At 42.4% G+C, this 27,456-nt stretch overlaps 1 protein-coding gene across 2 annotated transcripts; it reads right to left on the bottom strand.

Annotated features, from left to right (window-relative positions):
• Positions 1–1,726: 1,726 nt before the first annotated feature.
• Positions 1,727–23,713, bottom strand: LOC140914808 (nucleolar RNA helicase 2-like). 2 transcript variants are annotated; one of them, XM_073353501.1, is made up of 15 exons: positions 23,282–23,713; positions 21,401–21,676; positions 19,843–19,918; positions 16,793–16,971; positions 13,978–14,095; positions 12,717–12,902; positions 11,193–11,356; positions 10,708–10,857; positions 9,221–9,382; positions 8,271–8,390; positions 6,981–7,054; positions 4,514–4,673; positions 3,220–3,354; positions 2,544–2,588; positions 1,727–1,991 (listed from the first exon to the last, which is right to left on the bottom strand). In XM_073353501.1, the coding sequence occupies exons 1-15, from the start codon at positions 23,696–23,698 to the stop codon at positions 1,800–1,802; spliced, it is 2,454 nt and encodes an 817-aa protein (XP_073209602.1). In that variant the 5' UTR covers positions 23,699–23,713; the 3' UTR covers positions 1,727–1,799. The 2 variants fall into 2 exon arrangements, with proteins under 2 accessions (XP_073209602.1, XP_073209603.1); XM_073353502.1 differs by having other exon boundaries at positions 11,193–11,338.
• Positions 23,714–27,456: the final 3,743 nt, after the last annotated feature.

Below are 27,456 nucleotides of genomic sequence, written 5' to 3'. Positions count from 1 at the left end.
GAAACTCCTATGCTTGAACTCTGTACCGTTCCTTATTTCAACATTAGCCCTTTTTGTTCTCCCGTAGGCCTGGCAAAACTGCCTGCTATCCACAATATCCCTTGCAAAATCTTGAGAAACCATTGCCCCAGAGTTCTTCCCTGTGGCCTTGAATAGATGGATTGTTTGGTTGTAAACCTGAGAAATTTAATGATCAGTGCTCTGGGCTTAGCCCCAGGGGCAGGCTTTGGGAACAAAGACCTGCTGGCTCTTCCTCAGGCAGATCAAGAATTTCTATTAAAAGGCTGGGGATAAATTCCAGAGGTTTCCCTTGTTCTGCTCCCTCAGGAACCCCTCTGATTCTAAGGTTGTTTCTGCATGATTTGCTTTCCAGATCAGCTAATTCACTTTAATTAATTGTACATCTCTGAGGTGTTTCTCAGTTTGGGCAGCCATGTCCTGCATCTGATCTTCTACTGAGGAAATAGGGTCCTTGGCTTCTGACATCCTACCTGATTGTACCTGCAAGGAGGATTCTAGCAAACACTGTTGGTTGGAGCGTAGCAACTAGCTTTAATTGTGAGGGTGCCTCCAGCCACCTTTTTCAGCAGAGTGAGCATGCTCTCGTTGTCTTCAGTGGCGGACATCTTGGCTACGGGCATGTCTCTTTTCTGGATCTGCAGATCTAAGAGAAGCTAGCTTTTGCTGTTGAGCCACTAGATGGCATGAGCACAGTTCAAGGTGTATGTTTTTTGCTTGTGCAGAAGGAAGGATGGTGCGTGACCAGCAGCAGATGGGGGAGGATGCTGATGGACTGCCCCAGAGCACTCAGGGGTTCATTCTACCATGTTCTGCAAGGGGCCCCTGGTGAGTCTCAGATTCCATGATTTTTAAAACTATCCACCTTTTTTACCTTTGTGGTTGTTTTGTGAGGATGGGATGGCTAGGCAAACAGTCAGTTTCACTGAGAACCTTGACAGCTGTCAATTTAAAACCCAGATTGCATCAGACACCAAAGGAGAGCAGGAGCTAAGCTACAGTATGGTGGGAAAACGGAATCAGATTAGAGAACTCTCAGAGTAAGCTTTAATGCCTGCAGGGGACAGGATGTCTCTCTATCCCACAGGGATATTTTTTAAGAAAGACTTTAAATTGTAACATTAAAAGAAAATGAAAAGATGAAGTCTGTTATGGCAGCTATGTTCAAATTTGTCCACTTAACACAGCATAAGCATAGTAGAAGAGACTAACGAAGGAAATTCACATTATCAGTACATCAACTCCATACCATTTGCCTCTTAAAGGGTATACTTACACTGCAGCTTAGAGCGAGCCTCCCAGCCTGAGAAGGCAGACTTGCACTAGTAGGGCTCATGCTAAAAACACCGTGGTGGCTTGGGCTGGAGCTTGGGCTTTGCAACGTCCACGCTGCTATTTTTAGTGTTTTAATGCGAGTCAGTCATTCACAGCTGCTGTGCAGACATACCCAAAGAGGCAGGTTCTTAGTGTGACACTCAGTCCTAATACATATAGGCAGAAAGGGATTTCATTCAAAAGTGTGAATTGTTGGCTTATATTTTTAAAGCTACACATTTTCAAACATGTCCATCAGGAATGGAAGTCAGTGGAAGAAAACAGCAAGATCTTCTTTTAAAATGAACTTTATGTCACTTCAGCAAGTAGATTTTGTCGCCATCCTCACTTACAGAAAAGTGACTGGTTTAACAAAGTAACAAAAACAAAAGGGAAAGTTCAATAGATTTTAATTTCAACAAAGCAGGCATTATGTAGTCCCATAGCTACATCAACTGAATTAGTTACTAAAATGCTCTGTGAAAATTTCGTTTCTGACCTCCGTTTTTGAATCTGTTATTTTTGTTAAAGCCACCGCCTCCTTGCCTCCCGTTCCTGAAGTTAGAGAAACCTCGGCCTGCTTCACGCGGAGTTTCTTCTAGCTCAGGTAACTCCGTTGCTATGGACAGCTGCCAGCGTCTTGAATCTTGCCATTGCTCCTGATCAAACAAGTTGAATGCATTTAAAGAAATCATGAAAACGTAAGAACTGAATTTGCATGCCTGCATATTCATAGAAGTTATTTCAAAACCAACCTAATCCTCACCAAACTAGTTCATCAGATCCATCTTATGGACAAGGGTCAACATTCGTCTTTAAAACCCTTACAATTCACAGTCATGGGACGAAGGAGAGAACCACCCCAGGGGAAGTTGGTTACTATTAATGCCCTCAGTTAGCGGAGCGGGCAGCAGCCAAAAGGCCAAGACACTATGTAGACAACAATGCAGGATTTTGTAAAGAGGAGGAAGGGAATGGACAGACAAGCAAAAAGTCAGAAGCAGCAAAATAAGTTTAGTTAATGAGAGCAGCAGGAAAGAGTATATTTTTTAATGAATGTGCAACCCTCTTTATGCACAAAAGTTTCAGACTCTCTGCAAAAAACTGCAAGCCTTATACTACCATAGTATAAGCATATAACTAGCAGCTACAGTATTTGGCTTAAATGTCCTCAAAAGGATTCTAAAGGCCCTCCAGCAAGAAGAACATACCTGTATTTGACTTTGCTCAGCTGTACGGACATCGAAGCACACACCCTAAACACAACAGAGATAATATTCATTTACTCTCCAAGCTGGCATCCAAAGAGAGAGACATTGGAACACTAACTTCCGATAACAGACTACAACTATAGCAGAGTGCCTGCTCTATTTTGAGAGTGCCTTTTTATATTCTAAAATTTTTATTTCCGACAGATTTGCCAAGAAATGAGGAATCAAATGCTTGGTACTGACAGCAGCCCCACTTCCTGAAAGTAATGTATCTGTTCAAAGGTAGGACATGAACTTCCTGCAATGCAACTTCTTTGTCAATGCTCTTCACAAAGGAGTAAAGTGACCCAACTGAGCCAAATCGCTGAGTGGCTGATTTCAAAGTATGTACAGACCAGTGTAGGCATTGAGAAGAACAACTTGTCTATTTTATTGATGAAAGAGAAGCAATTTCAACCCATTAGTGTAACACGATGGGTTCCCATCTGAAGTGAATTTCCTAACTTCTCTGTCATTGGATCACAACAGAGGCAAAATGTAGAAAAATCCACCCTCCTCTCATAGACACAACTTTGAGTGGTCATGGTAGAAGCCAACACCTGCATTAAAAGGAGAAGATGCCCTTAAATTCCCAAAATAAACCAAGCATACAAAACAATTGGATAAACCATCTCACCATCTTTCCCTTGAGAAAACGCATTCTGGTAATTTTATTGTCTATTTCATCACCAAGCTGTTCTTTTAGTCCTCGCCAGGCATAGCCAATGCTGTGCATCTCTACCGAACATTGTAACGTCATCGTCACATAGCCCTTTAAAAACAAACAAACAGTGAAATGTGTTTACAATGAAGGAGTAAACCAGATTGTGGCAGACAGCGTCCAATCTGTCGAATATGAATTCCAATATAAATCTTTGTGGCTACTGTAATATTTAAGGCTCTACTGTTCTGCTAACAAGTAGGCTGTTTGGAATAAAGGCACCCTCCATTTGCATGCTAATGAAAGCCTTCAAGAGAAAATGAAGTCGAGCTAGAAATACACATTGGTATCAGTCTTTAGACTGAATATATTTGTTGGAAGTGGGGGAACAGTTATTAGGTGCACATCAATATCCATTTATAAAATTACAAAAGGAAGAGACATGAGAACTTAGTACAGGCCAATATAAGGAAAGGAAATCCAGATGGCTATGTAATAAGATGAAATCTACTGTACTGACTTCAAAACAGTTACCCTACAAAGATGAACTGGAGTTGGGTAGCCCCTGCCCACGTCAAAGAAAGACAGAGCTTTTCTACAGGGTCTTCCCTGTAACAATATACTCCCAGAGACTACCTGCTGGACTCTTTTTCCTTGAAATATGGTGGGACTTGAAACATTTTCCAGAAAGACAGACTAAGCCAGCAGCAAAAACCATCCTATTGGCTCAAGAAACTTTACTAAAGTTTTCCATGATAATATCACACTTTTCTGTAATTGAGATCGGAGACAATTTATGCATCCTTTTCTTAGTGCTGGTTAAAGGAAAATATACTCACTAGTTTCAAGTTCCTCTGTTTTCTGAACTATGCCACTACGATTTGATTTTAGTTAAGAAAACTGGAATTTGATGTAAGGTCGACAATAGCTGCAGCTCAGGCACCTAGTTGGGAAAGCAACCAAGGAAGCTCTGTTTGGACTGGGCTAACAACCTGAGAGTACCTCGTTAAAGGAGAATGGAGGCAGCAATCTCTATAACTAAACAGTGCCAGAAAGTGATGGTGAGGGCCAGTTTCAGACACAGGGAGCTAAAGGGTATCAGGTCTTGTTACACTTACTCAGTACATTTGCTGACAACACTGCTTACCATTCAATACACAATCTCTCTCTCTAAAATGGATAGAATATTTACCCCTCTCACAGAGGTGTTAGGAGGATTAGTTCATACAGTGCTTTGAGCACAGTAGTGACATGCAACATTATTATTTACCGCATCTGAGTTGAGCAAGGAACGCTGTTCAATGGAAGTAGCCCCAGAAATATGGGCTAATGCTGCAGCCAGAGCTTCCACTGCCCCCTTTTCCTCTATCAGCCGCTGAGCTGACTGTTTGAAATAGTCGATGGCAGAAGGAGGAACGGAATCCAAAAACCTACGTATTTACAACAAAGATTTGATAGGTCAATATACAGAAAGCCAACATTACAAAATTCAATTGTGTGTGAGAAATTTTATTAACTTGTTAAGACTAATGCAAAGGTTAAGGCCAAGAATTTCAGAAGTGACTAGTTATTGTTGGTGCTTCAATTTTTGTGCACCTGTCTTGGGTACTGTCAAAGGGGCCTGATACTCTGGAAGTGGCAAGTCCTCATCTTCTGACAATCTAGCCTCTTTAAGGCGTCTCCCAGTTTGGCACCCAGTCACTTGGAAAATCTTGAGCTAACCACCCAAGAGAAGGCTGTAACACATGCAGAGAGTGCCCTTTGCCCCAAGAATACTCTGTATCACCAGTGAAGCCGATTCCTGATTTATGCTCCACACAGAAGGTCCTGTAGTGATCATCCTTTCATCAAGAGCAATAAACAGATCTCTGTTTAGCATCTACCAATGCCCTTCTGTAGCACGCCATAGTGTCACTGATGAGCTGAGCAAAGCGCTTTCTACTCTCAGAGCAGGCTGCTTCAACACACTGACACTTACCACTGACACAGGGAGCAAAGCTGGGGGAGGCAAGGTGCGGGGGTTAAACCTGCCATCTCCAACACGGCAGTGCATACCAATAGCTCACTAGACAACTGGTTCTCAACCTCTTCCATGCTGGAACTCCCAGTCCCATTTAGCAACATGAGAAGAGCAGGGTGGTCACAACCCCAGATCCACCCCCTCAAGTTATATTATTAAACCTCTGCCAATCTCAGATTGAACAAATATTTCTAAACCATACTATACTGGCAAAGTTTATTCTTGATATACAGCAAATACGAACTATTAGATTGTAGTCAAGGAAATTCTTAGAAATATAAAATGTTATACCTATTCATCTTAATTAAGAATCATAGATATTACATTTAGAAAGGGCCTATTTGGCTGGCTAGTTGATCCTACCGCTGCAGTTATTGATGGATACAGGAGACCCTACATAGGTGCAGCAATCACTGACTTCAGTGGCTGTTGTAGATGCACAACTGAAGGCTGATTTGGGTCCAAACTTACAAGTATCAGATATGTATGTTCAAGTAAGTCAAATTTGACACTGACTAGTAAACCACCTTTCTCTTGTATGAAAATGACATATGGAAAGCATCAATACATCACTCACAATATGAAGGGGAAAAAGCTTTCAAGACAGCGAAGCAGGGGTGTGAATGAGGGGGGATAGGGGGGGATGACAACAAGCACAGGCACGGACCCCACTAATCATTATCTGGCTTTGGAAAACTCCTCTGGCCCCAGGGGAAGAGAAAGTTCCTCCAGCCCCCAGGGCTGTCAGGAGCTGACAGCTCCTCTGGCCCTGGGGCAGGGGCACCATTTACGGAGGGTATCTTCCCCCCCGTTTCGTACCATATGTCTGCTCGCAGTGCACACCCAAGCAGAGCTCTCAGCTGCAGCCCTGAGCCAGATTCCCTCCTCCAGGAACCCGTGTTCTCCAGAGCTCATCCACCCGATCCTCTTCTCTGCCTCCCCCAGTCAGCAGCTGAGATGATATGGTGCGACAATCCTCCAGGACAGGAACGGGCCAGTCGAGGGGGGAGCACAGCGTCCCCGGTGGTGGGAGCACAGGATATCCTGTGGTGGGGGTGGGTAGGAGAGGGGAGCACAGGGTCCCCAGAGCAACAGCAAGTGCCTCTGGTCCTGGCAGGAGCACAGAATGTGTCCTCCCAAAAGGGGTCAAATTTTTACTCTTGTGCAAGTCCCTGCAGGGAAGCATGAGGAAAATGCCACCTGGAAGCAATTTCCACCAACTAGGTGTTAGATGTGTACAAAGCTAGGACTCACACTGAACAGACTAAAAACAGCAACACTAATAATGAATCTGATATAGAATGCAGGGTGTGAGTTGCAACAAATACATTAACTAAAAGGGTATTCTAGTTATACTAAATATAGTAACAATTCTTAAAAATCAACAACAACTGATAGGAATAAGTCAGTTTCCCTATATGTAAGCAATTTTTTGTTCTATTACTTGCAGTTAGGTTTGGTAGGTTATAATTTAAAGTTACTTTTAACCACATATATTTTTAAACAGGACATTTTGCTGTGTGAGGGGCTGAAATACACAGGGGCATACTGCTAATATCTTACTAAAATCAGCCAGCGTGCACATGTAAGGCAACTGATTTTATGAGAGAGAGAGATGTATGACTGTATATGTAACAGAATTGAGTCCAACATCTCCATATATTTTTCTTCTACAAGTTCAAGACATCTCGTAACTGTGGACAGATAATGAACATACCTGATAGCATCTTTACTAGAAGCTTTAATTATATCTGTGGCTGTAGGCACACCCACATGCTTAAATGTAATGCCCTGAAATTGAGAAAAGAAAATGAATTAGAGCTCAAGGTCTTTTCCCTACAATACGCAACAGAACCAAACTCTCGTCAAGTCCTGTTTCCAAGGCCACCATTCCCTTACTAGTCCTAAGCAGCAAATCCTTTGTTCAATCTTTATTTAACCATGACAATTTAAAAACTATAAAAAGCCTCTCTTGTATAAAATAGAACACATTAAAATTATTCCTATTTTTGTTAATGTGTGAGTACCTGTGTCTTGATCACATATTTGAATCAAAGACGTTAGAAATGGAAAAGACTCATTAGATCAGAGTCCAACCCCACAACACAAGACACATCAGATTTAGACATAAGAATGATCTTAGCCAAAAGCCAGTATAATAGTTTGTGCAATGTCAATGGATTGACACTGAAAACAATTTAATCATACAGTGCAAATGTATTTAATCCTCAAAGGAAACTGAAAGCATGAGGGACAGAATTAGGCCAGAGAACTGAGACAATACTTGGTTCAAGGCTCTGCTTTTACTATATAATTTTTACCTCTTTCCATTAAACACTCCTAAAGTAAGTCAAGTTCTTAGATGAATGTTTAATACATGCCAAAAAGAAAGAACCTAGGATTCAAAATTCTCTGTTTAGCTTTCAGCAGCTAATGACACCCTGAAACAGAACAGGAAATGCAAAAAGTGGGATTTCTACCTCTAATCTTTGTAGGGATTATACAACTCTAAATGCAAGCCTCGGCAAATAAGTGAAATAGGAGAGGATTTTCAAGAATTTCATTTTAATTTGTAAATTTAAAAGCCTGCACGTTACTGATTCAGTACCTTCAATGCTTTGACATTGTTTTCAGAACAGCCTTTCAAGTTCTCCTTTAAAAATAGATTTTTGTAGTACACAGAAAGAACATGTAATCGTTCCACAATCTATCAGACACCAACTACTAGTTTTAAAAGTATATACACAAAGTTTCACATGAACAAGCCTTGGCAAAGTTATATTTGGAGAATAGGAAAACCTGCAGAAGACAACACAGCACAGTACGTAAAAACTTTTCAAAGACTAGTATTACCATTTTAGGCCCTGCCTATTGCTGGGTTGGAACTGTGTGGCCTTACACAGCACTTGACTATGAGGTTCCCCAAGAATATATGCGCACAGTGAATTTTTAGATATTCAATGACTGATTAAACAAAAACAAACCCCAAAGAAAGCTAGACGGTTACCGCTTTTTGTTCTACGTGTCTTAATTGATCTTCTTCCTTTCGCTGATAAAAACAGATACAAATTCCAGTCCGTCCAGCTCTTCCTGTGCGTCCAGACCGATGGATATATGAATCCACATCCTTTAAAAATAAAAAATTAACATGAACACATTTAAGTTTTTTAAAATTAAAAGGCCTAGAAGGTTTCACAAAACATCTAGAAATTTTAAAAGCATTCTAGAGTTTTTTTTTTAATAAAACCCAGGGCTCCCTTATTCCTGCTGTATAAGGAGATTTTGTAGGAGGGTTAATGATAACAGGTTTAACTATCCAAAAAGATAGTAAACATTAAAAAGAGAAAGCAAGGTTCAAATAAAGAGGGAAGTGTCTAGCCAAAAAAGGAACAACAAAACCCAAAGCAACTAATCTTGCAAAATCGGAAAACAAATCTGATTCGCGCAATGCAGCAGTCTGTGTGAAATAAAAGGTTTCCAAGAGGGATGCTATACTGTGCTCTTGGAAATCTGTTTGGAAATGAAGTGACCCTCCTGACCTTGGAGGGAAAGAGTAACACCAGATTCAGGTAAAAGACTGGAAGTATCATAAACTTAAATGACTAAAGGCTTTATACAATCTGAAATTTCAGTGGAAAAATAGATGGAATTCAAAATAGATTTAGAAATATTGAAAAAGGGCTTCAGAAGATATATTAAAAAAAAAGAAGAGGGCAAACACCTACATTTAATTTAATCAAAAAATAAATGCTCAACAGGAAAATTTTACACCTGCAGTTAAAGAAAAAAAAAACTCACTGCAGCACTAATCTTAAATTCATACCATCAGTAAATCAACATTTTTTAAAAAATTTGATGCAGATAAAGTAATCATCTGCTGTTGTTGTTTTGTCATATAAAAAATGGCTGACTCATTTTTTCTAAAAAAAAAAAAAAAAGGGCATACCCATTTCTTACCTTTGGGGGTGAACTCTGTATGACCAGGTCAACTTCAGGGATATCTAAACCACGGGCAGCTACGTTGGTTGCAACCAGAACTTCAAATGTTCCATTTCTGAAACCCTTTAATGTGATCTCTCTCTGTTTCTGTGGAATGTCACCATGCAATGACTGGGCATCCTGTCAAAAGAACAGATCATTAAGACTTCATCCAACAGAGGTATCTAGGCAGCAGCAACCCACTGACAATAGTGGCACAATTTGCTGTTCCTTACCACCCCAAAACACTGTTCACAGCAGTAGATAGCATCAACCGTGGCGCTACATGCTTTACAGGCCGATATGAAGACAAGAGACCTGATCCTAATTCACTTTAACTGGTGTAACTCAGGAATAACTCAGTTGAAAACACAAAAACTTGAAATATAAAACTACTATGAGATGAGAATCAAGACCAAGGTCCCTGCCCTGAAGAGCTCCCCACAGGCAAGAGAGAACATGGCACAAAATTTTCAGCGACATGGCCAAGCCCAACTGACCAGTCTGAACTGCCTCTGGTATTTGCAAGAAAAGAGGTGGTGCCTAAATTTGTCTAATGGGGAAGAGATCAGGATCCAGAAGTGGGAATTCTCAATGCAATATGGAAAAGCAGAATTTATTAAATACAACACAACTTCACACTCACCTAGCCTCAAAGGGTTAATATTAGCATAAAAATCTCAAGTGTTTGTGTGTGTCACTCTACAACCTTGTTGAAGTTATTAGCATATTTAGCTGGTTTACTGTGAATGAACTACACAGAATTTCTACATGCACAAGTAGGAGAGAAAAAAGCAAGCCCACAGAACTAAGCATGTCTAGCCTGTACAGTAAACCCCATTTAACTAAATACTAAATATATCTGCACTTCCCCATTCCCTCTTTTCCTTGATTTTAACATTCAACATCAAAACAATATCTGCTCTGTAAGAATCCAGGATTATTATTCATTATGGGTAAAATTCATCTACGTGCAGAAGGCCTGCTCAATATACTCTACAAGGCCTGAATTAATGGTTCAAGAGGATTTTTTAGAGGGTGAGTAGGCCTTTCAGTCTTAGGATAAATGCCATACTGTGTTTATAGGACACCCTGTATCCCAAATACCCATTATTCAGATGACGCATGGTTGTAAGAACCAGGAATCCAAACAGCATGTTAATATAAGCTGTGATGTCTATTCCTTTATTATTTCTTATTATATAGCGTCAATGTGTTTTGCACCATACAGTAGACACAAAATAAAATTCCTGTCTCCAAGGATCTTGCAGCCAAAAAGAAGTTATCATTGTTATGGTTGAGGAGAAACTTGCAGCTTTCTGAAATGTCAAAAAAACCCGGCCTTGTTGACAAAACATGAAGCCTACAACAATAAATTCTATTTGTATGGCTGAGCTCCCATCTTCATTTCAGGAATTTCTAGCCTTGATATTTACAACCATGACTACCTTTTCAGACATCAATACCTGTTTAATAGAAGCATTCAGGGCCAGTTCACTTGCATCCTTTTTAGTCTCACAAAATATGATGGTCCGTCCATGACTGCCACTGTAAACCTGAATGACATCCCCAATAACTGCTGCTCTCTGAGACCAGTGACACTCTATAGCCAAATGCTGTTAGGGAAAGAAAATATGCCAATGTTATATCTGCTGTCATTCAGCAGGATATCAGCTAAACTTCTTTACACAAAGACAACATTTTGATTAAAAAATCCTCTAAAATATTTAGGATTTTATTTAAAATAAATGAAAAAACCAAGAAAACAAAAATTTTGTTTTCCCACATAAAATTATTTACAAAAAGCTTTATGTTAATTTTAATCACTGCCAAAAGAAAATTAAGCTTTAGTTACTGTAATATCATAGCTTTTGAAGATCAGAACCATAACCCATATTATTCATCCTATGTATCCCTAGCACCTATACCACGCAGTAACAAAACTACTTACCTCTACAGTCATAGCCGTCTTTTGAGTCTTCTTTCCAATAAGGTCAAACTGTTCATATCTAGATTTCATGTATTTTTTAGCTACATCATACACCCAGTGTGGACAAGTTGCAGAAAACAGCAGTGTTTGGGGGTTGTCTTCAGAATCTTTGAAACAACACATCACTATCAATAATCCAAGTAGTATTACAACGTAAGAACTGATGTTTCATTACAGATTCCATGTTATAAGGACTAGTTACAAAGCAAAAAGCATAAATTTCAAAATTTTGAGAAGGCTAATAAATGTATACAGGAGATGGAGAAGTATGTAATTTTAATATTGATCAGCTACAATAATCAAAGTATAATGAAGAGTTACATTATACTTTGTAACTGTGAAGAGTTACAAAGGGGTTTCACAAAACTAGGTGACTGGGCAACAAAATGGCAGATGAAATTCAGTGATGATAAATGCAAAGTAATGCACATTGGAAAACATAATCTCAACTATACATACAAAATGCTGGGGTCTAAATTAGCTGTTACCACTCAAGAAAGATATTGGAGTCATTGTGGATAGTTCCCTGAAAACATCTGCTGAATATGCAGCAGCAGTCAAAAAAATTAACAATGTTGGAAACCATTAGTACAGGCATAGATAACAAGTCAGAAAATATGATGCACTATATCAATCCCTGGTACACCCACACCTCAAATACTGCATGCAATTCTGGTAGCCTCATTTAAAAAATATATATATTAGAAGTGGAACATGTACAGCGAAGTGCAATAAAAACAAGTACAGGTATGGAACAGTTTCCACATGAGGAGGGATTAAAAAGACTGGGACCGTTCAGCTTGAAAAAGAGACGACTAAGGGGGGATACAATGGGGGTCTATAAAATCATGACTGGTGTGGAAAAAGCGAATCAGGAAGTGTTATTTACCCCTTCACATAACACAAGAACCAGGGGTCACTCGAAATTAATAGGGAGCAGGTTCAAAAAAAAAAACAAAGGGAAGCACTTCTTCACACAACACATAGTCAACCTTTGGAACTTGTTGCCAGAGGATATTGTGAAGGCCAAAAGTATAACTGGGCTCAAAAAAGAACTAGATAAGTTCATGGGTCCATCAACGGCTATTAGTCAAGCTGGTTATGGATGCAACCCTGTGCTTAGGGTGTTCCTAGCCTCTGACTGCCAGAGGCTGGAAATGGATGATAGGGGATGGATCTCCCAATAATGGCCTGTTTTATACATGCCCTCCGAACCACCTCGCGTTGGTCACTGTCGGAAGACAGGATACTGTGCTAGACGGGCCTTTGGTTTGATTCAGTGTGGCCACCTGTATGTTCTTATATTTCCTATTGCTTTGACCATGTTAGTTTCAAATGTTTCAATTGATGAGGCTTCCACCATTTCCTTCAAAAAAGTATTCCAATACATACATACACACACACACACACACACACACACATATATATATATCAGAAAAATTTACTTTGCAGACAATGCAATACTCATAAAAATTCAGTATTTACCTTTTTTGTAAGCAAATGCTAGAATTTCCTCCACTTGTTCAGCAAAGCCCATGTCCAACATCTGATCAACTTCATCCAAAACAACATGCTTCACATTGGAAACGTCCAGCTTGCCATTCTGAAGGTGGTCTTTAATTCGTCCTGGAGTCCCAACTAAGATGTCAATGCCGTTTTTAATATGTTCAACTGGAAGAAAGGGCAGCAAAACAGCACATGTGTAAGAATGCTTAAAGATCACAGAATTTCTAGGGCTGGTAAACTACTATCAATTTACAGTAATACTTCTCATTTAAAGACTAGGTTGTTAATGCCCTAAACCTTTCACTTTTGGAGATAGGATTAAATCAGTTTAGGTCACAAGTAAAAGGAGTCTGGCGGTGGTCTGTGGCTTTCTATAAGGACTGCTATCCTAAAACCAAAACTGATAACTTAACGAGAATGCCTTCTGCCAAAATCTTCATTTTCATTCAATTCACATTTAACACCATCAGGACTTCATCATAATTTACAGTCTCTCTACTCCCAACTGAGTTCCCACTTTTTTTCTTTTTTAAATAAAAACGTGACAATCTAGCCAATTGTTTCTTCTGCAGTTCTTGCTGTCATTCTACAGTGCTGACGTCAAGTGGCAAGTTCAAGGCTGAGCTCCTTAACATGCTCTCCAATCACATTTGAGGTATCTGAGCCACAAACTACTGAAGCTGAAAGCAACATTACAATATCCTTCCTTCCTTAGATATTTTTAAGGTTAGGGTTGACAAAGCCCTGGCTGGGATGATTTAGTTGGGGATTGGTCCTGCTTTCAGCAGGGGGTTGGACTAGATGACCTCCTGAGGTCCCTTCCAACTCTGATATTCTATGATAAGATGGCAGGCACAAATGAATAGACAAGAAATGGTTTGATTTGTTCAGTTTCACTACCCTCTAAACTGGAACACCATCACTTGGGGTTTAAAATGAACACTCTGCTTTCCTTGGACAGTCATCTGGCCCCAGCGTTCATCCACTCAGGAACAAGATTATTTCTTTATAAATTTAAAGCAAATGTTATAACTTCTGAAGAAAATAAATTATACATTTGGATAGCGATCCCCTAGGATTCTTTTGGTAGAGATGGACCCAACCTGAACTACCTTTTCTTTTTTAAACAATTTCAGTTTTTTACTGAAGTGAAACCTTAAGGAAAATAGACAGTTTTATTCCCTGAATGATTCTCATGAAACAACAGCAGATATCAAAGCGACTTCTAACATGTACTTACTTTGTCCATTATATGGAGTTCCTCCATAAAAACAAGCCACTGTGAGTTTCTTTGTGACATCCTTAAAGTCCCTGGCTACCTGGATTGCCAGCTCTCTCGTTGGAGCAAGAACTAGCACCTGGACAGAATGACAAAACCATCAGAAATGCAGCCACTTGGTGATTGGTATCAAATTCCCCACCCTATCAGGTAAGCTGTTCTGCAAAGTTGATCTGACGCTGCCCCCTTGAATTTTCTCCTGTTTGTAAACAGCTGTGGTTTTATGCCACGTTCAGCACGATGGTCTCCAAGCTCCTCCTCATCATTCAGATCACACTCTCAACCAGAAGGAGACTGGTACATCATGGCTTTCATAAACAGTACGAACAAGCAGAACTGGCATAGCTTTCTCCAAGCTAGCACTGGTGTTGACTTGGGAGCCACAACGAGCTATCCAGTGCCATGGACCTCAAAGAAAGCTTGGGCCAAAGTTAGCAGAACCCAGATTTATGCACTACTAAAAGCTGGTCTGATCCCTTCCACTAACCTTGGTCACAGTACAAATCAAAGGAGAGCCACCTGCAATTGTATGGGTCACATGTCCCACAGAATGGGTTAGATAAAGTGCCTCACACTTATGTGAACCTTTACCTTTAAATTTACTATTCATTTATTTGCCCATGTTATTAGTTGAATTTTCTTAGTTATCCAGTGTTAATTCTTGCTGTTATAGTTATTTTTCTGTCCATTTTGTTGCTATCACATTTCAAGGACACATAGGTTAGCATAACCAGATTTTAAGCACCAAGAAAACGATTAATAAAAACTGTTACTCTGATATCATTGCTAAATGACAGTGTACAGAAAATATAATTAGAGAGATCTCTCTAGGACAGAGGTGGGCAAACTACAGCCTGTGGGACCGTCCTACCCAGCCCTTGAGCTCCCAGTCGGGGAGGCTAGCCCCTGGCCCCTCCCCTGCTGTTCCCGCTCCGCTGCAGCATCAGCTCACTGAGCCGCCAGCGCTGTGGCCCGCTGCTCCTGCCAGGGAGTGCAGCAGTGTGGCTGTGAGCTCCTGCAGCTCTGAGCAGCATGGTAAGGGGGCAGGGAGGTCGGATAAGGGGCAGGAGGTTCCAGGGGCAGTCAGGGGATGGGGAGCACTGGGGGCTGGATAGAGGGTGCAGTCAGGGGACAAGGTGCAGGGGGTGGTGGATGGGTTGAGGGTTCTGAGGGGGGCAGTCAGGGGGCGGGGGCCAGGGTGTTTGGGGAGGCACAGCCTTCCCTACCCGGCCCTCCAAACAGTTTTGCAACCTCGATGTGGCCCTCAGGCCAAAAAGTTTGCCCACCCTTGCTCTAAGATTTCCAGATTCTTCAGAAGTATGGTGCAGACCATTCTTTTTGCCACACTTTCCTCCCCATCACCAAGGAGGATGAATTAAGGCAGACTAAATGTTTAGCAATAGTTACACCATAATTATGCCTTGAATTATAAAATACACCTAATGAAGCCTTTTAAAAATGTAACTTTCATTGATATTTCTTACATAACAGCAGTGTCTCTGTAATATACTTCACACTTATTTAGCTATTTAGGAGTCTGAAATGCTTTAACACACTAGTAATTAATTCTCAAACATCTCTGAAAGACAGGTAAGTGTCTGACTCATAATACAGATCAAGAAATTGAGGCAAAGAAGTCAAGTGACTTGCCCAAGGCTACACAATAAGTTATCAACAGAAATGGGATTATAAAAATCAGGAATTTCTGACTCCCAATCCTGTATTCATTTGTCTAGATCAGGTTGCCTTGTTGTTCCTGAGTGGCACCCAGATTTAATTGCTGAGGACAGTACAATTAAGATAGTCGTAAAAGAATTGTACACAATAAGATAGCTCTCTAAATCTATAAATTTTCTAAAATTACGATGATGACCAATGCGCAGTTCAGTATTAAAGGACAAAAAGGTGCATAAACCAAAATTTTGGGATAACAAGAGAGCTGCTATTTAATTTATTTTAAATAAAACACTGAAGTTTGAAGCACTCTAGTGAGCGATCACTGTCCCCACCTCCCAAATGAATTGCAATTGTTAGTCCGTAAGAATTAAAAGATAATATCAACCAGTGAATAATATTCTTACAAATCTTTCAGACAATATTTTATAATGTGTACTCTAAAGGCATGGTAGAAGGATGGAAGAGATGTGTTTTTATTCCACAAACCACAACAAAACTGGTTGGACTAACTATAAACAGACCAACCTTGACAATACCCCTTTATAGTGCACTACCAGTTAAATCACGTGCTTAAATAGAAGCATAAAGAACATTTATGCCAGGACTTGAAATCATAACTTAAGCTGTCCCAATGTGGAAGGAAAAAGCAAGTGTCATCCTGTAGTTTATATACAGGGGCAAGAATAATTTGGGATAACACCAGTTTGCCGGTCTGCTTCATTTTTATGAGTAGGAGAGGTATCAAACCATACAAGAAACCTGCTCACTAGGCAGCTAAGAGCAGAATATTTGTATATGCTCATATGAATACAGCAGATATGCCCTCCCTCTTTTCAGCCTATTACACAATGAATTCAACATAATCACAAAGAATCATAAAGCTGTGTATTTTGTCATCATTAGGATACTGTGAAGAAGTATCATTTTGTAAACCCTATTTTGAAGAATGTTTTCCAGGATCAGAAGGAGCATTTAAAAAGGGAGTAAGTGGGAAGAAAGAAGGGGATATTTTTAATAAGAACCAAAAACAATTATAAAAATCACTTTCAAATATTGCCATAATTTAAGCCATCAGTGAGTCCTTAAGTGGCTAAATTACCTTTGGTATGCGGCCTCTCTTCCTCTCCAGTGTGTCTCCCTGAAGTTTTTCAATCAAAGGAACAGCAAAAGAAAACGTTTTCCCAGTTCCAGTTCGAGCCTGAGCTATCACATCTTTGCCATCATATATGGGCTGAAAGGTCTTCGCTTGCACAGAAAACAGGTACTTTACTCCTCGAGCTACAAGACAGTTCAATATACCTTTATTAAAAGGTGCCGTGAATCCACAATAAGCTGAGATAGACATCTGAAAGCCCTTTTGTATGATAATGAAAAGCAAACCAAATTCATGAGACAGATCATGGCAAGTCCTGCATCTGACAGTGGGTGCAAATAGTAAATACACATTTGTTTTCATTTCTACTATACTTGGCAAAACATTTTTTTAATCTTTTTCTGGGAGCAAGATTTGATATCTGGGGTAAACGACCATTTTTTGCTACATCTGATACAGAACAGCAACAGTACATGCAACTGACTTTGATATCAGTCAAGGTTGTGGGACTTTTTTTTGTTTTTAAACACAGAAGCACATTAAAACTTGCAGAAGTTTGAAAGATGCTGTACAAAGAGGAAAACATTAGGGTGGGTAAAAACTGGCCAGTAGTACATACAAATTATTAATGGTGTGACTTCAGAACAAGGAAAGTTTAAAATGGATTCCTGTGTGTTGCTTTAAACTCTACCAATACTCAACGATCAGAATAATGTGAACTCCGTAGTGATTAAATTCACAGAATATACTAATCTAGGATAGCAGATCAGAGAGAAGAGATCAAAATTGCCAAATGATCTAAAAGTTGAGACAGATGACCAGTTATAAATTAGATTTAATAAAGATAATTTAAAGTACTACCCCTGAAGAAATAATATGCACATATATAGAATGGGATAGTTTTTCAGAAAATAGTACGCAGAAACAGATATAGAAGTTACAATAGACAATATAAGTGACAACCTCACAACATAATGCTAATCAGAGGAAAAAAAAAAAGTAAGGCTGTCAATTAACTCAAAAAATTAACTGCACTGTTAAATAGAATACCGATTGAAATGTATTAAATATTTGTTGATGTTTTTCTACATTTTCAAATACATTGATTTCTATTACAAGACAGAATACAAAATACAGAACAGAAGAATGCTCACTTATTATTTTTATTACAAATATTTGCACTGTAAAAAGGATAAAAGAAATCATATTTTTCAATTCACCTCATACAAGTACTATAGTGCAATCTCTTTATCATGAAACTGTAACTTACAAACGTAGATTGTACTTTTGTTATATAACTGTACTCAAAACCAAAACAATGTAAAACTTTAGAGCCTACAAGTGCACTCAGTCCTACTTCTTGTTCAGCCAATCACTCAGACAAACAAGTTTGTTTACATTTACTGCCTGCTTCTTATTTACGATGTCACCTGAAAGTGAGAACATGCATTCGCATGGCACTTTTGTGGCCGGCGTTGCAAGGTATTTACGTGCCAGATATGCTAAACGTTCACATGCCCCTTCATGCTTCAGCCACCATTCCCGAGGACATGCTTCCATGCTGATGATGCTCGTTAAAAAAAATGTGTTAATTAAATCTGCGACTGAACTCCTTGGGGGAAAATTGTAGGTCTCCTGTTCTGTTTTACCTGCATTCTGCCATATATTTCGTGTTATAGTAGTTTCGGACGATGACACAGAAAATGTTGTTTGTTTTAAGAACACTTCTTTGAGTTTTGTCAAATCTGCTGTGGAAGGTACCAATGTGAGATATCTAAAAATAGGCTCAGCAATGGGCCCCAAGGTTTAAGAATCTGAAGTGCTGTTCAAAATCTGAGAGGCACGAGGTGTGGAGCACGCTTTCAGAAGTCTTAAAAGAGCAACACTCTGATGCGGAAACTACAGAATATCAGGGTTGGAAGGGACCTCAGGAGGTCATCTAGTCCAACCCCCTGCTCAAAGCAGGACCAATCTCCAATTTTTGCCCCAGATCCCAAACGGCCCCCTCAAGGATTGAACTCACAAACCTGGGTTTAGCAGGCCAATGCTCAAACCACTGAGCTATCCTTCCCCCCAAAACAAAAAAGAAAATCAACCTTCTGCTGGTGGCATCTGACTCAGATGATGCAAATGAACATGCATCGGTCCACTCTGCTTTAGACTGTTATCGAGCAGAACCCATCATCAGCATGGATGTATGTCCTCTGGAATGGTGGTTGAAGCATGAAGGGACATACGAATCTTTAGCACATCTGGCAAATAAATAACTTCCAACACCAGCTACAACAGTACCATGTGAACACCTGTTCTCACTTTCAGGTGACACTGTAAACAAGAAGCAGGCAGTATTATCTCCTTCAAATTGTAACCAAACTTGTTTGTCTGAGTGATTGGCTGAAGTAAGACTGAGTGGACGTGTAGGCTCTAAAGTTTATCATGAAAGTTGAACTTACAAATGTTGAATTTTTACAAGAAAAAACTGCATTAAAAAATAAATCAATGTAAAAGAGACTGCACTACAGTACTTGTATTTGGTGAACTGAAAAATACTATTTCTTTTGCTTTTTACAGTGCAAATATTTGTAATAAAAAAATATAAAGTGAACATTGTACTCTTTGTATTCTGTGTTATAACTGAAATCAATATCTTTGAAAATGTAAAAAAAATCCAAAAATATTTAAATAAACGGTATTCTATTATTGTTTAGCAGCACAATTAATCTTTTTAATTGCACAATTAATCTTTTTAATCACTTGACAGCCCTAAAAAAAAAGCAACTGTCTTCCCACAGTTTATATCTAGAAGCAACGGTATCACAGAGGAAATGAATCTGCCTTGATGAGACTGCACTTGAAATCGTGTAAATGTGAAACCCCCATTAATGGGAGCAAAGGTGCCTAGTGGTTACAGTGGGATGTGAGAGTCAGGCCTTCTGGTTTCCATCCCTGCTTGTGTCACTAATACAGAATGGCTTTCGGCACATTATTTAAAAAGATACTTGCGATCTATTTGGAACCACCTTTTTGTTAGTAAATTTCTTCTCCACAGAAGTTACCTTTAAGAAGCTCAGCTGTTTCTTTGGAAATAGAGAAATTAGAGAAGGCACCTTCTTTCTCCTCTTCTGTCAATTGCTGTTAAATTAAAATAAAGCGACAGATTAGGCACAAGGAGACAGTCATTTTACTATACTACTGAGTTCCACAATATTTTAACCCAAAAGAAAATAAAAAATAAAAAACTTCTCCAGAACAGTCTCACCCATGATCCCCTGGGTATATGGGGGAAAAGGAGACCCTCAAAGTCATTTTACAACCTTGATAAATGCAGGGCAACCACCATTGGCCCTTGCACCTCAGGCTGCTATTACATTGTGTGTATACACTTGGACTATTTGTGTTCCTCTTGCTAATTAATATTTTTTAACTCACCCCTGGAAAACATTAGAAAATTGTTCTGCCAAATGCAGAAGAAACAAAAACAAACACATATTCACTATTAGCATATATTATCCAGTAAAGAACATTTCTGGATGATGGAACTTTCTCAGAGATTTTGCAAATAAATATTTTAATTTAAATTATCCACTAAATGGACTAACTTGAAATTAGCTACCCAACTTCTGGTACAGAAATTGAAAACAAACTACAGGTGATCTACAAAAACACTCTACTATTGACATATACTTCCCTATGTAACATGCAATAAACAGAAGAGCTGCAAGACCCAGCAATATATACAAGAGGTAAACTCAGGGAGCAAGGTCTCTCTGAAACGTCTCAGCAAGACTCTGATCAAACAGGAGAGAGCAACAGAAGGCACTCCATGCTCATTCCCATAAGTGGCATGCTCTCCTTTTGTAATATTCCTTTCTCAGCCTGATACACAAAATCAGATTAATGTCTGATATTTTCTGGCATGAAGGCTATGGACTTGCCTACACAGGAAAATTTACTGTCTTAATTATACCAGTGTAACTCCCTAAGTGCACACTCTTGTTCCAGAATAAGATATAACAACACTGAGTTATACCAGTATAATCATATCAGTAAATTTACCAGTGTAAACAAACCATATATATCCTTCCTTGGCAGGAGATGGATTTACAGATCAATGGTGAGATTTCCCCCTTGCATTTTGACCCCTGTATGCAGGGCAAAGGCTGAACCCAGCATGGGGAGAATTGTTTGAAGAGCAAGAACAGAGGAATACAGCTATAAACAGTTTTATGAGAACCCTTTTGTAAACCCTGGCAGGGATTGGGGGGGTGGGAGTATGTGGACTGTACAGCACTGCAGAGATTCTTGGCAGAGCTGCTGCCCACAGTCAGCTGGGGACAGGCTGTACCATAGGCAGCCCAAATTATATCAGGGCTGCTCCACCCACCAGACCAGACCAGAAACAAGAGAGGTTAAAGGCTGCTTAAACTTAAAGCTACTTTAGCATCCCCTCCTCCTGGATTGTGAATTCTGTGCTGCACGCACAGAATCTATTATCCTCTGCTAGGACCAGGGATGACAAGCAAGATATTTCCTAGTAGCGCTGAGCACTTCCACCAAGCAAGACCGGTAGATTACATTTTTAAAGCAGGTAAAATTCAGGGTTTCAGTGTGTACCTTTACTGGCTCTTGGTCACTGTCATATTCTGCACTTGATGCTTCACTGGAATTACACTGAGCTTTTGAGTGGACAATGCCATTGTTCATGGACAAGGATTTCACCTTGTCCTCTGGGCTGTTTTCTTCAATCTCTTGATTCACTTTTTCTTTAACTTTTTTCCTCTTTTTAGGTTTAGGAGGCTCAAGGTCATCTTCAGATAGCTCATTTTCCTCTGTTTGGGATTTCAGCTCCTTGGATTTATCGCGGAGTTTAGATTTCTTCTCCTTTTTATCCTTCAGAGAGACAACAACATCAAACAGAAAAGGACAAAAAAACAAAGTATATAAAGAAAAGTAAAATGTCTTTAGACTTTTCATCTCTGATGCCTGATCCTCTTCAAGGAGAGCAGGATTCCTTTGTCATCAGAATCTCTCCGGCAGGGCCATACCCCATTTTAATTAAACCACCCCATATTGTAAGAGAATGTTCAGTCACAGTTAGTATTCAGTATCAGTCCTCAAGCAATCGAAGTATTGAATATGAGGAGAACCAGATTCTTCCTGGATGAATTAGTGTCATATGCACCTACCTGTTTACTCGCTCATGATTACCAGATGTAATTATTATTTGCATGACGGGTGCCCCTACAGGCCCCAAATGAGTTTGGAACTCTATTTTACTAGGCCCTGTACAGGCATATCTTTCTTAACCTGAAGCATGTACAATCAAAACAGACACCACAGACAAAGGATGGGAGGGGAAACAGAGGCACCAGGTGATGTGATTTACCCAACCTCATGCAGCAGATTAGTGGCAGCGTCAGGAACAGAACTCTCTACTGAGTCCCAGTCTAATGCCCTATCCTATCCACTGGACCAAGATATTAAACCAAAATCTCAAGCTTCTAGGCACTGACATTTAGAGATCTCCATTTCACAAAAGTCATTTGGGATGGGGTGGGATTAACATGTATAAATGTGCTGACACTATAATCTGAAAGGGTGGGATATTTACACTGCAGCTGAAAGATGTGATTACCGCAGGGGTAGATAGACTCACACTAGCAGTGCTCAAACGAACACTCCGAAAACAGCAGCCTGGAATTGGGGCACAGGTAATGGCTTACACAAGAAGAAAAGGAGGACTTGTGGCACCTTAGAGACTAACCAATTTATTTGAGCATAAACTTTCGTGAGCTACAGCTCACTTCATCGGATGGATACTGTGGAAAGTGTAGAAGATCAAGCTGCCCCAGTCCAAGCCCACCCAACCCCCTGGCTCCGAGCTCAGGTGGCTGGCTAGCCCAAGCCACTGCCCATGCCACAAGGACCACACTGCTATTTATAGAGCCCGACTTAGAGCAGAGCTAGCCCAAGCCCTTCTACTCACGCTGGGAATCACACCTCCCAGTACACATATACCCTAGGGCCAGATACCTTCCGGGGACGGTGACAGGGCGCGCTCGGTGGAGCCCCTCTGGCCAGAGAACACACACGCTCTGTGCCTGACACAGCCCAGGGCTGGCACCTTTCTCGTCCCCGGGGAGACTGACAAGGGGGCAGAAATGCGCCACACCATCGGGATGGCAGGTCGGCGAGCGCCGCTGATTGTTCAGCGGCAAACCAGCGGTGCCGGGCTCTCCGCTCACCCAGCCCAGCGGCGCCCACACCGCGATCCGGACGCGAGGCGCCCACGTGGCGCAGCAATGGAGGCCAAGCGGCGAATAGCACGAGGAGCCTCCGGGCACAGCACGGGTCTGTGCGGGGACCCCCGGGCCCGGTTCTCCCTCCGACCGGCTGCGATCGGGCCCCACCCAGCCGCGCGCGCCCCCACCCCGCCCGGGGGTCCCGGCTCAGGTGGCTTCTCTTCCCCGATGTTTCCGCCTCCATCTCCGGTACCTTGTGCTTCCTCCTCCGGCCCGCCCGGGCAGCCTCGCCTTCCCGGGGGGTCTCGGGCTCGCTGTCGGCTGCAAGGAGGGCGGCTGCGGGCATTTCCTCCGGCTGTTCCCCGCGGAGCTCGGGCAGGGAGCCGCTGCGCTGGTCGGCGGCCGCGGTGAAAGGAACGAGCCCCGCCCCGGGGCCGTCGCACAGGAAGTGAGGCGAGGGGATGAAGGCCGGGGCCCGGGCCCAGGCCCAACCCCAGCGCCGGCCGAGGGAGAAGGGGGCTGCGCCGGGCTGGAGCAGCCGGAGCCCCGCGCGGGGGCCGAGCGGGGGGCGCGCCGAGCCGGGTCCTCGCGCGAGCAGGGCGGGCAGCCCCGCAGCCCCTGCGCCCGGCCGCCCGGCTCCGTACAGCAGCCTGCGGCACGCTGCGCCCATCAAGCGCCCTGGGTGGCCCGGCCGCCGCGCGCACCCGCCCCTTGACCCAGCGCCCTCCCCCGCCGCCCGCGTCACCCCTCGCGGGGCGCAGCTCAGAAGGAGCCGGCGGCGCCGCCCCGGCCCTGCGCTGTCCCCACACCCCCCGCCGGGGCAGAGCTATGGCTGGTGGATGCTGGGGATGCCCCCCTCCCCGCGAGCCCACACTGGTGGGGGCATTGGACGCCCCCCTGCAGTGTAGATTGTGCCTCAGGCTCTGTGGCTACTCAGCAGCTCGGGTTCTTGGAACTCAAGTCAGCTGACCTGTGTCAGGGAACCCTGGGTTGGAGCGTCTACACTGCATTTTAACCCTAGGTTAAAGCATTTTCTGACTCAGGCTTGAGCCTAGGGATCTGGCAACCACACTGCAGCGCACAGTCCCAAGTCAAAGTCACCCTATCCCGGAGTGCCTGGCACTCCTCCCGCTGCCTATGTCGACACTCTAGCCCTAGACCACGTTGTACTGTGGGAAAACTCGACTGCCCACCATGCTCGTTATAGGAAACGTGAACTGCCCCCCTTCTTCCTCCCCCCACAAGCTGCCTAGCAGTCATTTTGGTCTGTGCACTCCTAGCCATCAGAACCAGCAACATGGAGGAGGCGCCTTTGGATGAACTCCTCCTACTTGCGCTTTCACTTCTGTGTCAGGAAACCGGCAGAGCTTCTGTGAGGCGCTGGTGGACAGTTCAGCGGCGTTTTCTGTGCCACCGAAGGTTCCTGACTAATTTCCTGATGGATCTGCAGGAAGAGGAGGAGGAAGAGGAGGCAGAAGAGGAAGAGTACCCTGTCATCATGGACTCTCAGTGGCAGATGTTGCTCAGTATAATGGCATAACCGCTGATGTCCCCTGTGTAGACCGCCGCTTTTGGTGCAGGGTCACAAGCACAGACTGGTGGGACCACATTGTCATGCAGACTTGGGATGACCAGCACTGGATCCAGTACTTTCACATGAAGAAAGCCACATTTCTGGAGCTTTGTGAGCAGCTTACCCCTATCCTCCAGCGTAAAGAGACACACATGAGGTCACCTTTGCCAGTCCAGAAGCGGGTTGGTATAACTGTGTGGAAGCTGGCTACTCCAGATTGCTACAGGTCTGTTGCCAACCAGTTTGGGATTGGAAAGTCAACTGTGGGTAAAGTGGTGGCAGAGGTAACTGAGGCAATCCGGCGTGTGGTTTACCCCCAGGTGGCGGGCATTAAAGATATTCCTGAGGTAATTGCTGGCTTTGAGAGAATGGGGTTTCCTAACTGCGCCGGGGCCATTGATGGGAGTCATGTACCCATAGCTTGCCCTCCCCAAGGAGCACATGAGTATCTAAATCACAATGGGTACTACTCCATTGTTATGCAGGCACTAGTGGATCACAGAGGCAGATTTATGAATGTCAATGTGGGCTGTACAGGAAAAGTTCACAATGCCAGAGTTTTTCGCCACTCTGGAGTCTATATCCGTGGACAGGCTAGGACACTATTCCCACCCAATGACATTGATATAAATGGTGTTGCAGTCCCCAGTGTTATTCTGGGTGGCCCTGCATATCCTCTTTTGCCTTGGCTAATGAAACCATACCCTGATATCAAAGACCCTGGCAAAAAAAGGTTTAATTACATTCTAAGCAGGTGTAGAATGCTTGTTGAATGCGCTTTTGGCAGATTAAAATCACGTTGGAGGTGTTTACAGACCCGCTTGGATGTCAGTGTCATCAATGCTGTCCGCATTACTGTGGCTTGCTGTGCTCTTCACAACCTTTGTGAAGCCAGAGGCGAGCCATTTTCCCCTGAATGGACCTCTGACAGCAAGGGAACACAGGATCGGTACCCTCAGCCAGAAAGTGCAGCTATCACGGCAGGAGCTGATTGCACCCGGGCAGCAAACGTAAGGGATGCTTTGTGTGCTTACATTATGGACTTGCATGGCCCAATGGAAGAGGGGAAATAGCACCTGCACAAATGTGCTGGGTGGGAAAACTGGCTCATTCTTGCGGGGGGGGGGAATAGTCTTGATAGTCATGCTTGATCAACATGATGAAAAATAAATATGTTGGGGGGGGGCAGCAAATAGAAGAATACTGTTTGTTTTATCATGCTTAATTGCTCCATAACATGTTTTTACCTTCATCTCAAATCCTGATTGTATGATGTGTTGCACTGATAGCAATAAACTTTCTTGAAAACATAAAACATATTCTTTATTTGTTAACAGGTATGTAAACAGTAAACCACTCACACTGTCTTGGGCAAGCCAACTGCCATAACAAAATCAGCCCCGTCCCACGCCCCCCAAAAAGGGCAGGAAATAGTTAATACTCAACACAATCCCCCTATCACTGCATGTCTCCTGGCCCCCAAGTTCTCCTTTCCTTTCCTTACAGTTTTAGCCCTCACTTTGTGGTGGGGGAGAGGGAGGTTTCCACCAGAGAGAAAACTGCACAGGGGTTAGTTGCCTTACCCAGTCCTGAATGCATCCCTCTCCCGCACCGCTGCATGGAGTTGTGCAAACTACTGCTTGGCTAAGTGTATGTTGCTGGGGCATCATGCCATGGTGAGAGGCAGCAGGAGCCAGTGCTCTTGCAGCCATTACAGACAGGAGTTGCGGGAACAGTTCTCTCTGTTGGGCTCTATATTCCTCCCTTATCTTACTGCAGTGCATGTGCCAGCTCCCTCACTGAAACACGCACCTCCAGCTGGGCTTCAGCCTCTCTGCCTGCCTGTGACCATTCTATTTTTCCAGTCTTTCATCCCTCTTCTTCTGGTCCTTGAACAGCTGCTCTGCCCTGCAAGAACATCAGCCATGAGTTCTTCATGGAAACATGTGCTTTTGGAATGGTCTATGAGGGTGTGTTGGCCCAGGGATGGAGTTTCTGAAGAACCCAGGCAGTATAGGTTGAGGGTCCTGAAATAGGACAGGAAACAGAGTTATTGTTTAAAGTAGCTCTGTGGAGGAGCACAGAATTAATAACTGTAGAATGTCAAGTAAATAAAATAGTTCTAAAGTGAACCTGCACATATTCTGAAGGGGATGCTTCAGTCCTCACACTTTCTCTGGTGGACACAGCCTTATTAATAGTAGTTACAGAAGTGCAGAGGCAATGGTAAATTTAAAATTAAAACCTTTACTCTGCTTCATAAAAATATCCTAATTGGCATGTGAGTGGGTAGGGGTTTGTATAGGACCCATGCAGCAAAATGTTTTCTGTCATTTCAGTCCTTTCATATTTTGGAAGACATGACAGGTCTTGTGGTGCCCAAGTAGCCCAGAGAGATGTTATTTCAAGCTGCTGGAGGGAAACTTGCAATGTATGCAGCAGAAGTATTCAAATGAATAGTGACCGAACAGCACATTCGTGAGTGGAGTGAACTAATCAGCTATACATTGGGGGGCCTAGAAAATACACTCTTCTCCACAATGTAACAAACCATCTGGAGTTCCTGCTTCAGGGAAAATTTGCAGCTATCAGCAATCAGGATTGGGTCCTAATCCATGATGGAATAACATGATGCTCTATGAGAGCACACATGGCTTACCCTGATATTGCTGCATGGAAAACTCTCGGAAAGCTGCAGCTTTAATCCACCCCTGCATGGATTACCTCTAACTGAAATGGACTAAATTTGGAAACAGAATACTGTTTCCCAAACACACACTCTTAGTTCACTGTTCTACAGGCAGCTGTATAGACCCAGGAAGAGTGATTGCGGAGTGGCACATTTCCAAATACTC

The sequence above is a fragment of the Lepidochelys kempii genome, chromosome 7 (genome assembly GCF_965140265.1).
Source record: "Lepidochelys kempii isolate rLepKem1 chromosome 7, rLepKem1.hap2, whole genome shotgun sequence".
In the NCBI taxonomy this organism is placed as follows: Eukaryota; Metazoa; Chordata; order Testudines; family Cheloniidae; genus Lepidochelys; species Lepidochelys kempii.
Note: the sequence above shows the minus strand (reverse complement) of the source record. Positions and strands in the feature narration are given on the sequence as shown.

Coding starts and splice junctions, on each gene's coding strand:
- LOC140914808 (XM_073353501.1), bottom strand. CDS start 23,698: ATGGGCGCAGCGTGCCGCAGGCTGCTGTACGGAGCCGGGCGGCCGGGC. Junction 16,972..19,842: donor AACAGCTGAGCTTCTTAAAG/GTAACTTCTGTG, acceptor ACTGTCTTGTAG/CTCGAGGAGTAAAGTACCTG. Junction 7,055..8,270: donor GACACGTAGAACAAAAAGCG/GTAACCGTCTAG, acceptor TCTCAATTTCAG/GGCATTACATTTAAGCATGT.